At 45.3% G+C, this 14048-nt stretch overlaps 1 protein-coding gene across 3 annotated transcripts in view; it reads left to right on the forward strand.

Annotated features, from left to right (window-relative positions):
• The window catches only part of PAAF1 (proteasomal ATPase associated factor 1), a 46978-nt gene extending 40642 nt beyond the window's left edge, over positions 1-6336 (forward strand). For all 3 annotated transcript variants that reach the window (XM_047752860.1, XM_047752861.1, XM_047752862.1), the window contains 2 exons: positions 3536-3618; positions 5881-6336. In XM_047752860.1, the coding sequence (XP_047608816.1) occupies positions 3536-3618; positions 5881-5958 (161 nt within the window). In that variant the 3' untranslated portion in view covers positions 5959-6336. The remainder of the gene's footprint in view (positions 1-3535; positions 3619-5880) is intronic.
• The last annotated feature ends 7712 nt before the right edge of the window (positions 6337-14048 follow it).

Genomic DNA, 14048 nt, shown 5'->3' on the forward strand with positions numbered 1-14048 from the left:
CTAGTTTAGCCTTTGTCCTTTTGCCTTTTCTTCTCCATGTTTCCTCAAGGACTGACTCTTCTCATGGTTTTAGCTATTAATGATTGGAATGCATAGCTCTAGCCCTGACCTCCTACTTAGCCCTTATTTGGGGGGGGTGGGGGGCAGTTGCATGATGTAGAAAAAGCATAGACAAACTGACAATCTAATCTATGAGTTTAAATTCTTATTCCATCACTTACTCTTAGATTCATTTATATGAAATTCCTAATATATGGATGGCCATTTCGATCTATAAAAATGTCAGTTTTATATGGCTTGATCTAATAGTTCTATAACCTTTGGTAGGCCACTTTTCTAAGTGTCAGTTTACGTAGAGGTAAAATATGTGAAATACTTGAGAGTTCCCATCCGCTCAGTGGTAACGAATCTGACTAGTATCCGTGAGGATATGGGTTTGATCCCTGGCCTCACTCAGTGGGTCGGGGATCCAGCATGGCCATTAGCTGTGGTATAGGTCACAGAAGTGGCCTGGATCCTATATTGCTGTGGCTGTGGTGCAGGCCATAGCTGCAGCTCCAGTTCGACCCCTAGCCTGGGAACATCCATGTGCTGTAGGTACAGCTCTTAAAAAAAAAGTAGAATACTCAACATAAAGTAGACATTCTATAAATGATAGTTTTTTCTTACTTTTGTAACTGCCCCTTGCCCTCTAAGCCCTCCTGAAAGGGTTTCTTATCATCATGATCCAGTGACAAGGCACACACTCCCTGAAAGGAGAATTCTGCTCTAGGGAAAGACTTGAGGAAGTATCAAAGGAGTAAATAGTGTTAAAAGAGGTTTATGGAGAAAGGTTTGCCATGTGAGATGGTTAGACGTGGCTTCCTGGAGGGAATGGAAAGAAAGCTGGGACTTAGCAGGTAGATAGGATTTGTGTATAGCCATTGCAGAAAAGCTATGTGATCATACTTTTTTGAGAGGAGAGAAAAGAAACTCAAGAGTAGATGTCGCTTTTCCATGCTGGAGTAATAATGGTGAGAAACTAACAGATGATATGGTTGGTTTAAAATGAGATTTTGAGACGGGAGGAATGTAAACTTCTAACCTAGAGCCATGCTGCAGCACATGAGAAGCCCTTGTTGCCTTGGTGGCAGCTTAGTATCCCGGAGAACCAAGCCATGTAGGCCGCCCAGGACTCTGTATTTCTTACCTCCTTTGTCCTACCTTTAGGCTTTTTTTTTTTTTTTTTTTTTTGGCCATACCTGCAACTTTCAGAAGTTCCTGGGCCAGGGATCCCAGCCACAGCAGTGGCAACCCTAGATCCTTAACTGCTAGGCCACCAGGGAACTGCCTATAGAGCATTTTAAAAATATTTACGTCTCTGTTGCAAATGGAATGGGTACAGTGATGGGTAACATGTGGAGAAGAGCCAACTTTTGTGCTCTTTTCTGCTGGAAAGAAGGAAAGGCATACTTTCTGGTATTAATATCTAAAGGCCAAGGGAGGACAGACTAAGACCAATTAAAGTTATCGGGAGCCACATTTCAGTTCAGTATAAAGAAAAACGTTCTGTTTTATAAGAACAGAGAGGTAGCAAGTACCATTACCTCTGGGGATGGACCAGCTTAGGCTGGCTGGCTGCTCTGTAAGGTGCCATAGAAGGAATCCTGTACTAGTTGAGAAGTTGGAAATAGGTGATCTTTAAGGTCCTTTGGAACTCCTTGATTTTCTAGAGGATATTTGTGTTTTGAGATTAAATAATTTGTAAAGATTTTGGTTATGGGAATTATCCACTAGATAAAAAGGTAGAGAGAATAGCACAGTGAGCCTGGTCTCCTGTGTCCAGCTTGCCCGGTCACCAGTGGCTTGTCTTGTTTCATCTTGTTTTACCCATTACCTTACAATCTCCAACCCTTATAATATTTTGAAACATATCACAGACATCATATTTCATCTGTCAGTATTTCTGTTATGTATCTGTACGAGATAAGGATTCTATTTTGGAAAAGATTATTTTTCATAATAATAATACAGAAAAGGATAAACGCCTATATGCTATTGGTATAGTATAGATTGATTAACAGATATATTAAAATAAAATTGGTTAACATATAATTTTGGGTTTCCAAAATTGAAGTTTTTCAGATTTCTAAAATGTTTGAAAAGGCCGATGAGGAGTTCCCTAGTGGCTCAGTGGGTTAAGGATCCGGCATTGTCACTGCTGTGGCTCTGGTTACAGCTATAGTGAAGGTTTGATCCTTGCCCCAGGAACTTTTGCACGCTGCAGGCTACAGTCAAAATAAAAAAGAAAAGGCTAAGGACCACAGCTCACAGCAACGCCAAATCCTTAACTCACTGAGCAAGGCCAGGGATCAAACCACAACCTTATGAATACTGGTGGAATCGTTTCTACTGAGCCACGACGGAAACTCCTAGGCATGGTAAAGAAAACACTGAAACACTTATATAGGCAAATTATGAGTTTAAAATCCTTGTCTCGGTAAGTCTGCAAACAGATATGTGCTCCTGCAGTTACTTGCTTTGTGCCCTTGGCAGTTATTGCTCATCAGAGATAACTCTCCTTCCCACTGAGCTTGTTCTTGGCCTTCGCATCCTTTTAGGCCCAGCGTTTTAGGGAGCAACCTGGTCCTCATATTTTGGCCACATAATGAGACCTGTCTGCCATTATGGGTCTTAGGACGATCTTCTTTAGGCTAGTGATACACAGAAACAAGCTAAAATATTGACAGTTCTGTGGTGGCACAGCAGTTAAGGATTCAATGTTGTCACTGCTGTGGCTCAAGTCACTCCTGTGACGTGGGTTTGAACCCTGGCCTTGGAACTTCCTCATGCCTTGGGAGCAGCCAAAAAAAAAAAAATTATGTGTGTGTATATATTGGGGGTGGTGGTGGGAGGGAGAAAGAGAGAGAGACATTCCCGTTGTGGCTCACTGGGTTAAGAACCCTGCTAGGAGTTCCCGTCGTGGCGCAGTGGTTAACGAATCTGACTAGGAACCATGAGGTTGCGGGTTCGGTCCCTGCCCTTGCTCAGTGGGTTAATGATCCGGCGTTGCCGTGAGCTGTGGTGTAGGTCGCAGACGCGGCTCGGATCCCGCGTTGCTGTGGCTCTGGCGTAGGCTGGCGGCTACAGCTCCGATTCGACCTCTAGCCTGGGAACCTCCATATGCCGCGGAAGCGGCCCAAGAAATAACAAATAGACAAAAAAAAGAACCCTGCTAGTATCCATGAGGATGTGGATTCAATCCCTGGCCTCAGTGGGTTAAGGATCCAGAGTTGCCCCTCAAGCTGTGGTGTAGGGCGCAGATGTGGCTTAGACCTGGCGTTGCTGTGGCTGTGTTATAGGCCAGCAGCTGCAGCTCCAATTCAACCCCTAGCCCAGGGACTTCCGTATGCTGCAAATGAAGCAAAAATAGAAAGGAAGGAAGGAAGAAAGAATCAAAACAGATATTTAGAGAGAGGGAGAGATTTTGTTTGTTTTTAACCCTTTTGCATGCAGCTTTCTCTTCAATAATCTAAGTTTTCTTTCTGACTTTTAGGTGATGGAAGCTCTTTCATTGTCCAGCAAGACTTAGACTATGTCATTGAGCTCACTGGGGCTGACTGTGACCCTGTGTACAAGGTACAGACCTGAGTAGAGGCTAGGCCTCGGTGATTCTCCCCTGGCATCTGGGGCTTCTGAAGGGACTGAATCCAGCTACTTTGTGGTTATTAGGGGTAATACAGTACTTAGGGGTGGGAGAGAAAGAAATCAGAATTTTGAGTCAGAAGCAACTTCATCACTTACTGGCTCTCAAAACTTGAAAAATCACTTCACCTCCCCAGTTTGTCAGTTTAGCCATAAAAGAGGATAACAAAGAGATAATGCATATGAAAGCTGTTTGTATACTTTAAATATTCTATAAATATTAGCTGTCATTAAAGTTCAAGACTAATTGGGAGTTCCCGTCGTGGCGCAGCGGAAATGAATCCAACTAGGAACCATAAGGTTGCGGGTTCAATCCCTGGCCTCCCTCAAGTGGGTTAAGGATCTGGTGTTGCTGCGAGCTGTGGTGTAGGTCGCAAACATGGCTCAGATCTGGCATGGCTGTGGCTGTGGCTGTGATTAGACCCCTAGCCTGGGAACCTCCATATGCTGTGGGTGCGGCCCTAAAAAGACAAAAGACACACACACACACACACACAAAATGTTCAAGACTAATTCTCTCATTCGATTAGAGTAGAAAGAAAAATGGAAAGGGAAGTAATACTTATTGACCAGATATTGTGCTGGGTGTTTTACATATATTATCTTATTAAATAATTGTTATTCTTTGAGTTATTGGTATTGTCCTATTTTTTCTTAGAATTTTTAAAATTATAAAGTTATAAAATTAACTTTTATAACTTTTATAAAATTTAAAATATATAAATTTTTAAAATTAAGTTATAAAATTAATTTGATAACTTTTATAAAGTTATCAAATTAATCAACTATACTTCAGGGTTTTTTAAGGTAAATATAATTAGTGCATACATATAAAAATTCAAACAGTATAGAGTTGTACAGACTTAAAAGTCCCCTTTAAGACTTTTTTTTTTTTTTTTGGTCTTTTTGCCTTCCGGTGGCATATGGAGGTTCCCAGGCTACGGAGCCATAGCCACCGGCCTATGGCCAGAGCCACAGCAACGTGGGACCCAAGCCTCGTCTTCGACTTACACCATAGCTCACGGCAACGCCAGATCCTTAACCCACTGAGCAAGGCCAGGGATTGAACCCACAACCTGATGGTTCCTAGTCGGATTCGTTAACCACTGAGCCACGACGGGAACTCCAAGACTTTTTTTGATTCCATTCTTTCTCCTGAAGTAACTAGAATTAATAGTTTGGCATATATTTTTTAAGACTGTTTTTGGAGAATTTGCACTTACATCTTTATGTTTATGTATCTGTGACAGTTTTATCTTTAATTTCTACATAATTGGGATTATTCAAATTATTCTATATTTTGCTCTATGACTTGGTTTTTTTGTTTTTGTTTTTTTTATTTAACATCTTGGAGTTCTTTCCAGACTAATGCACATGGATACCCTTCATATTTTAAAATGCCTGCGTAGTGTTCTACATTGTGGATTAACATATTATTTTCATTTTACAAATGAAGAAACAGGCCCAGAGGGGTTGAGAAGGTTACCCTAGGTCATGCAGCTACATATTAGCAAACTTGTGATTATAACTCCAGAATGCATGCTGTTTCCATTGAACTAGTGGTTCTTAACCTTCTTTGAGTCTCAGACCACTGAGAATTTGATGAAATCCTCCTGAGGAAAAAGGGCACATACTGAGAACTTCTTTTTATACAATTTTATGAGATTCAAAGATACCTGGCCCCATGCATGGACCATCTCCTCCCCAGGCACAGACCCCTGCACTAAACCGTGCACAGCCCTAGTGGGTTTGCTTTCCACTTGGCCACTACATTTTTCTATTTTGTAGTCGTGAACACCCTTGTTTCTGGCCTACCTTTTGTTTGTTTTTTTTGTTGTCTTTTTAGGGCCATACCTATAAGTTCCCAGACTAGGGGTCTGGGAACACAACCACGGCAACACCAGATCCTACACTGCAGCTTGCAGCAACTCTGAGTCCTTAACCCACTGACCAAGGCCACAGATCAAACCTGCATCCTCATGGATACTAGTAGGTTTCTTAACCCGCTGAGCCACAGTGGGAACTCCTGGCCTGCCATGTAAAAAATACGTATCGTAGATGTAGTTTTTCTCTTTTCTTTGGAGTCGAAAAAGCTTCTCAGAGTCCCTTGTACTAATGGGGACCAGTGGCAAGGCTCTGTCTTTCTGAAATGGAAGAACCCAGGCCTCCTTTGAACCGTGAGCTCTTGTGTTCCAGGTAGCCACATGGGAGAAGCAGATCTACACATGCTGTCGAGATGGTCTCGTGCGACGCTATCAGCTCTCTGACCTCTAACCCCTTGGGAAGAGGAGTCCCAGTTATGAAAAAGAGTGACCATGATCAACGGTGAACAGAAACATCCTCACGGACCGTGGAAGGACCGTGAGTGCCCTTTATTGAATGGGCACTGTTGGCAAGTCACAGAAAGTTGGCTGCAGTGGCCCATGTGAAACTATCATTCCATGGCAGGGCCTACCTTGAACAGAGTAGGAAGCTCACATGTGCGCCCCGCATCTGTCCCACCTTCTTCCTGTGTAAACTCAGCCAGCAACATAGGACGAGGACGTGGATGCTTGCAGTTAGATCTCACCCTGACTCTGTAAAATGTTTACAAGGACCCGAGGCCTAAAGCCTGTTCTGTGGAGGAAATAAATATCTTTGGAGGAGTCTGAATTTGAGAAACTTTGTTAAATATTCTTGCTCCAGCAAAAAGTCAGTCAAACGGATGGAATTCCTTTCTCGGGCACTTCCTTTCGGCCTGGCTGTGGGAAGGACTACTTGACAGTAGCAGTAACTGTCTCATAAGCAGTAGCCTGGGAAAGACTCTTACAGAGGTGGGGTAACCAGCTGTCCCAGTTTTCCTTGAACTGAGGGGTTTTGTGCTACATGGGACTTTCTGTCCCAAGCAGATCAGTGTGCTTCGTCAGCCTCCATACAGGTGGTGAAGTTGCATCATACCACTGAAGAGGCAGCGGCTGTCAAAGTGTGTCCCTGGGACAGCTGCATCACTTCCACCTGGAACTTGTTACAAATACAAATTCTCGGAGTTCCTGTTGTGGCGCTGCGGAAACAAATCTGACTAAAGCCATGAGGTTGCGGGTTTGATCCCTGGCGTCACTCAGTGGGTTAAGGATCCAGCGTGGCCGTGAGCTGTGGTGTAGGTCGCAGACGCAGCTCGGATCTGGCATCGTTGTGAGCTGTGGGGTAGGCCAGCAGCTACAGCTCAAAAGGCAAAAAAAAAAAAAAAAAAAAAGAAATTCTTGGATCGACCTCAGACTTAAATCAGAAATTCTATGGGTGGAGCCTACAATCAATATTTTTTTGTGGGAGTTCCCGTCGTGGTGCAGTGGTTAACGAATCCGACTAGGAACCATGAGGTTGCGGGTTCGGTCCCTGCCCTTGCTCTGTGGGTTAACGATCCGGCGTTGCCGTGAGCTGTGGTGTAGGTTGCAGACGCGGCTCGGATCCCGCGTTGCTGTGGCTCTGGCGTAGGCCGGTGGCTACAGCTCCGATTCAACCCCTAGCCTGGGAACCTCCATATGCCGCGGGAGCGGCCCAAGAAGTAGCAACAGCAACAACAACAACAACAAAAAAAGACAAAAAATATATATATATATATTTTTTTGTTTGTTTGTCTTTTTGCCTTTTCTAGGGCCACTCCCACGGCATATGGAGGTTCCCAGGCTAGGGGTTCAATCAGAGCTGTAGTTGCTGGCCTACACCACAGCCACAGCAACGCAGGATCCGAGCCTCATCTACAAATCTACACCACAGCTCATGACAATGCCGGATCCCCAACCTACTGAGCGAGACCAGGGATCGAACCCGAAACCTCATGGTCCCTAGTCGGATTCGTTAACCACTGCGCCACGACGGGAACGCCAACAATCAATATTTTAATAAGCCGTCCAGGTGATTCTGATTCCTGCTAAAGTTTGAGGCCTTGAGACCTCTCTTGAGATGGCCAAGAGCACTTTAGTCATAGATAGAACCCAGAGCCCAAGCGGTGGCAAGGCTGGTCTATAGGAGGTGAGGCTGGAGAGGTTGGCAGGGTCCGCAGAGTGACAATGCCAGAGAAGGAGCTTGGGCTTCACTTGGTTGGCCGTGGGGAGCCACAGAAGGGCTTTAAGCAAGGGTACAACCTGTCATCTCCTTTTTTCCCCTAAACATAAAAATGGAATCAGGGAGTTCCCGTAGTGGCGCAGTGGTTAACGAATCCAACTAGGAACCATGAGGTTGCGGGTTCGGTCCCTGCCCTTGCTCAGTGGGTTAACGATCCAGCGTTGCTGTGAGCTGTGGTGTGGGTTGCAGATGTGGCTCGGATCCCTTGTTGCTGTGGCTCTGGCGTAGGCTGGTGGCTACAGCTCCGATTCGACTCCTATCCTGGGAACCTCCATATGCCGCGGGAGCAGCCCAAGAAATAGCAAAAAGACAAAAAAAAAAAAAAAAAGGAATCACAGTGCATGTATTCCATGATTTGTTTTCACTTAGTATCTCTGAGTTCTTTCCATCTCAGAACATTGAGACCTTCCTCCTTTTTAGTAATTTCCGGATTATGAACACCATATCAATTACACTTTAGAGATGATTTTCTTTCTTTCTTTTTTCCTTTCTTTTTTCAGCCGTACGTGCAGCATGTGGAAATTCCCAGGCCAGGGGTTGAATTGGAGCTACAGCTGCAGGCATACACCACAGCCACAGCAACACAGATCCTTAACCCGCTGAGTGAGGCCAGGGATCCGACCTGCATCCTCACACACTATGCCAGGTTCTTAACCTGCTGAGGCGCAATAGGAACTCCAGGAAAAAGTTTCTTGGAGGATACAACGCTTGAGCCAGGCCTTGTAGGCTAAGATCAGGATTTATTTAAAAGAAGAAGGTAATCCCTGGCTGGGGTAATAGTATGATTGTATTACAGAGTGTTTTTTGTTTTGGCTGTGCCTTGGGCCTGTGGAAATTCCTGAGCCAGGGATCGAACCCATGCCATAGCAGTAGCCTAAGCCACAGCAGTGACAACGCCAGATCCTTAATCCACTGTGCCTCAAGAGAACTCCTATGGCGTTCTTTCTTTAAGGCTGATGGTGAGGCTCCAAGAGGTGAAGTAATTAAACACAGTTTATCTTAACTTTGAATCCCATTTTTTTCGTCATGTTGCTTATGCCTAAACCAATTAAAAATAAAATTCTATAGGAGTGTCCGTTGTGGCTCAGTAGGTTGAGAACCTGACTAGTGTCCATGAGGATGTGGATTCGACCTCGGCCTCAGTGGGTTAAGGATCCAGCCTTACTGCAAGGTGCAGTGTAGTTTGCGGATGCGGCTCAAATGTGGTGTCGTTATTATGGCTATGGCCGTAAGCTGGCAGCTGCAGCCCCAATTTGACCCCTAGCTTAGGAATTTCTATATGCTGCAAATGCAGCCCTAAAAAAATAAGAAAAAAAATACTATAATTCATTGAGTGTCTACTGAATATCTATTCTGTTCTAGGTACTGTATTTAAATATTTAATCCTAAGAGTTCCTGTCATGGCTCAGTGGTTAATGAATTCGACTAGGGACCCTGCCCTTGCTCAGTGGGTTAAGGATCCAGCGTTGCCATGAGCTGTGGTGTAGGTCACAGACACGGCTCAGATCCCATGTGGCTGTGGCTGTGGCTGTGGTGTAGACCGGCAGCTACAGCTCCGATTAGACCCCTAGCCTGGGAACCTCCATATGCCATGGGAGCGGCCCTAGAAAAGGCAAAAGAAAAAAAAATTTAATCCTGTAACACTCTAGAAATGATGTTATTCCTGTTTTACAGACAGGGAAACCGAGGCTTAAGAAATTAAGTACCAGAGCCTTGATTTGGCCCTTCCTCAGTCTGTCTCCGCAGCCCATGCTCCTTCCGCTGCACCATGGGGCGACCAGACCTCTGGGACTATAACATGTGAGGAGTGATTTGTGATGGGCTCAGGTAGATCAAAAGGACATACTGCAGAGCTCAGAAACACTGACTCCTAGGAGGTCTGGGGGAACCTCTAAGCAGTCAAACTAACAAAACAGGATGAGGGAGGCGCAGCCGAACTCTCACAGCCAGTGTTTCTCTGAGTTCCTCTTCCGGGACTCACGCTTCTCTATTCCCAGCACATTCATGAGCCCCTTTTCACAGGTCTCCAGAGCTGATATCCTGATTGTTACGGCTGCAGTGACCCCTGACAGCCGTTCTGCAATCCAGACCCAAACAGAAGGAGCAGAAGGCTAACTCTCAGGTACCCCAAAGCCTTGTCTACTGTGAATGCCGAAACCCCCAGTTTGCAGTAAAGCTTTTTTTCCTTTTGGGTTGAGGGATGCATTCTGGGTAAGGAAGAGTGGACAGTCCCCACTGCAGCACTGCAGGCCCAGTGAAGTTCTGTGCTGGACCCTGTTTCTTGGCTTTCAGATGCCTCCTTGTGTCTTTTTGTGAGAAGTGCCTCTATTTCTCAGATCTGAAAAGCTGCCAGTGGCATCAGCTATTGAGCATATACTGTGTGCCAGGCACAGTCCTCTCAATAGCCTTGCAAAGATTTGTCTTTCTTGAATAAGTCTCTTTGTGGATATATTTTATACTTTTTTCTAATATGCTTTTTAGTTTGAAATCATTACAAACTTTCAGAAAAGCTGTAAGAATAGTTCAAAGGATTCCAGTATATCTGCACTCAGATCTCCTAGTTGATAACTTACTATGTCTGCTTTATCATTCTCTCTGTCTTTATATATATGTGTTTATATATATATACATATATTCATATATGTGTTTATATGTAGTATATATGTTTATGCAGAGGTTATGTGTGCTATAATTTTTTTTTCTGAATCACTTCAGAGTAATACAGAAATGATACGTCCTCTCACCTTTTAATGTATCGGTATGGTGTTCCCATCGTGGCGCGGTGGTAACATGGATCATATACTTTCGTCCAGTCTGCAGACCCCACTCAAGTTTTGCCGATAGTTCCAACAATGTCCTTTATTTTTTTATTTTTTTGGTCTTTTTAGGGCTGCATCCGCGGCCTATGGAGGTTCCCAAGCTAGAGGTCAAATCGGAGCTGTAGTAGCCGTTGGCCTATGCCACAGCCACAGCAATGCCAGATCCCTGAGCCAAGTCTGTAACATACACCATAGCTCACAGCAACACGCGATCCTTAACCCACTGAGCAAGGCCAGGGATTGAACCCGCAACCTCATGGTTCCTAGTCGGATTCGTTTCCGCTGCGCCACGACGGGAACTCCCCCAACACTTGTTTTTGTCCATCCTTTTTATTACAGTCAGGCAGGTTAAGTGGGTTAATATGGTGTCCACCAGGTTTGGCCACAGGAAAGTGAATAAGCATTTCGGGGGGAGCTACTTTGAGCCTGTCTCCATATCCTGTTCTTCATCAGTCTTGCATCAACTAATTTTAGCATTCTGTAATGATTTCCATCTGAATCAGTTATTCCTGTGATACCTGACAAATGGTGATTTTCTTTTCTTTTCTCTCTTTTTTTTTTTTGTCCTTTAGTGTTCTTAGGCCACACCTGCAGCATTATGAGGTTCCCAGGCTAGGGGTCTAATCGGAGCTGTAGCTGCCAGCCTACACCACAGCCACAGCAACGCCAGATCCGAGCTGTGTCTGCGACCTACACCACAGCTTATGGCAACGCCGGATTCTCAGCCCACTGAGCGAGGCCAAGGATCGAACCACAACCTCGTGGTTCCTAGTTGGATTCGTTTGCGCTGCACCAGGATGGGAACTCCCCAGAGAGTGATTTTCTTATTCTGTTATTCTTTTTACATTTATAATCATCATTCTACATTTTCCCTTCTCCCCGATTGATTTATTTATTGACTCATTCATCCTAGATGTATTAGTATAGATTACTCACGGACTCAAGTTTTACTCTGTAGGTTATATTCTATTATTCCTGTTGTTTAGTTTGATGTTTAAATTGTCCAGGTTGGGCCAGTGGGAGCTCCCTTGAGCTGGATCTTGTGTTCTCCTGACACGTTGCCATCATTCTTTGAGGACTTCCACGTTTTCTGGTACCACGAGATGCTGCCGCAACCTCCACGTCGCCACCCCAGCTCTGGAAGCGATCGTTTGTCTACAGAGTCCCGGTGGTCTCCTTAGTGAGGAACGATGTTCAGAAACCAAGCTCTGGGCGCAGACGCGCTGTGTACGGCTGGGATGTTTTGCTTCCAGGCCCCATCCGTAGACAACATGTCCATGTCTCTCTTTCTACAGCCATCATTCTGTGTGTATTAAAAATCGTGGGAAGTTCCCTGTGGCTCAGCGGGTTAAGGAGCCAGTGTTGCCCCAGCTGTGGTGTAGGCCCCTTGCCCAGGAACTTCCACACGCCGTGGATATGGCCAAAGAAAAGAAAAGATGTTAGGTTCCCACTGGTGTCTCCAGCTCCAGTCCAGTTCCACAGGGTTGATTCCTGCCTTCCACATTTTCACCTCCTTTCTCTGGCAGTGAGGGTGTTCACTTATTCACTCAGTACCTCTGTGAGCACCCAGTCTGTCAGCCACCCAGGCCACCTGCTCTCCTTTCACCGAGGCCCCTGCACCCGTGCTAATCCTCAGACAGTCTCTTTCTGCCTCTCTGTTCCCCTCAGCCCATCCCACGCTGGGCAGGGCCTTCCACGAACCTTCTGAGTTTGATTTTTGGGGAGGGGATGCTGCACCCACAGTGTAGGGAAGTTCCTGGGCCAAGGATTGAATTCAGGCCGCAGCTGCGACCTACACCACAGCCATGCTGGATCCTTAACCCACTGTGCCACGCAGCTCCTCCTGAGTTTAATTTTTAATGACATTTTTTATAATAAGAGGACAACAAATCGCCAATACACAAGAAAGATGCTCAGTTTCAGTAGTTAAATAAAAATGCAAATTAAATCCATAAGAAAGCTCAGAAATGCACCAAATATAACGAGGAGTTCTATATTTTTATTTCACAACTAGGCAGCTGTAGCTAAGAAATAGTTTTAAGGTTGTAAAACTGTTAGCTAACAGATAGGATTTGGCTTTGACTCTGCTGCCTCAGTGCTGAGCGAGCATTGGCCGTGGGTACCATTAAAAAAAGTGGGAAGACGAGTTCCTAGGTGAATGGGCTGTATTTTATGTTACCAACAAAGAGACATAAAAGAAAACAGTGAAATCAATTTTTTAAAAGAATAGCTCGATAGAAAAATGGGCAAAAGAAAGAAATAGGCATTTCACAATGAGGAAAAACAAATAGCCAATCAACATGCAAAGACATCTCCCAAGAAACGCAAATTAAAATCCACAATGAGATACTATTTCACACCTATATTGGCAAACATTTAAAAACTTGACGCCAAGAATTGGGGAGAATGTAGAGCAAAGAGGAACTCTCACACGCAGCTGTTTGGCCGTTGTGAGTTAGAGTCACCACATCAGAAAACTGTCTGATGTCACCTTGCAGAGTGGACGCACGTGTCCACACACTCAGGGTCAGAAGAGAATGTGACACAACCTCTGTGGTGATAAAGTCACACACACACAAACACATACAGTCTGCATAAATGATACCATTTACATAACGTTTAAAATATGAAGAGGTAAATACGTTGTTAGGGGTACGTGTACAGTGGTGTGCAGGCCTGGCCTGTGCCAACTTGAAAGTGGCAAATGCTGCACATCAGGGCCAGCCCGTTAAACACTGACCAGCACGCCACTGAATACGTGCACAGTAGTGAAGCAAAGAAAAGCAAGAGAACGGGAAACGGGGGGCACGAAAGGGCAAGAGTCCCTCAGTAACGAGTGTTCTAATGCTACTCTTTTGTGCATGTCGATTATTTCATAAGAAAAAAAAGTAAGTAGAAGTTCGCAGGGTCGAAGCCAGGGTCAGTGGTGGGTATGGCGAGGAGGGCCTGAGCAGAGGGGCAGCATAGGTGAATGTGAGAGCGAGAACTCCAGGTGCTGCGATGCAGTCTGACCAGCGGGCCGAGCGTGGGGTCAGAGCAGATAGGAAGGAGCAGATCCCTGAGCACCCGTGTGCTGGGATAAACAGCTTGGAGTAACTCTGGGCAGTGAGTGGAGTGATGTCTTGGCAGGGTAGGGACAGGGCGGCAGGACAGCGAGGAAGCCGTGGTGGCCTTGCTGAAAGGTGAAAGCAAAGCAAGCCCACGGCCGGACTTCCCGTCGTGGCTCAGTGGTAACAAACCCAGCTAGTATCCATGAGGATGCGGGTTCCATCCCTGGCCCTGCTCGGTGGGTTAAGGATCTGGTGTTGCTGTGAGCTGTGGTTTAGGCTGCAGATGCGGCTTGTTTGCAAATACAAGGTCATGGCTAGGAGGAGGATGCACAGAGGAGGCGCTCAAGAGCCCTCTAGGAGGTAAAGTGGTCTGAGCTTGGTGACGGAGTGTGGG

This window comes from Phacochoerus africanus, chromosome 11 (genome assembly GCF_016906955.1).
Source record: "Phacochoerus africanus isolate WHEZ1 chromosome 11, ROS_Pafr_v1, whole genome shotgun sequence".
NCBI classification, from domain to species: Eukaryota; Metazoa; Chordata; class Mammalia; order Artiodactyla; family Suidae; genus Phacochoerus; species Phacochoerus africanus.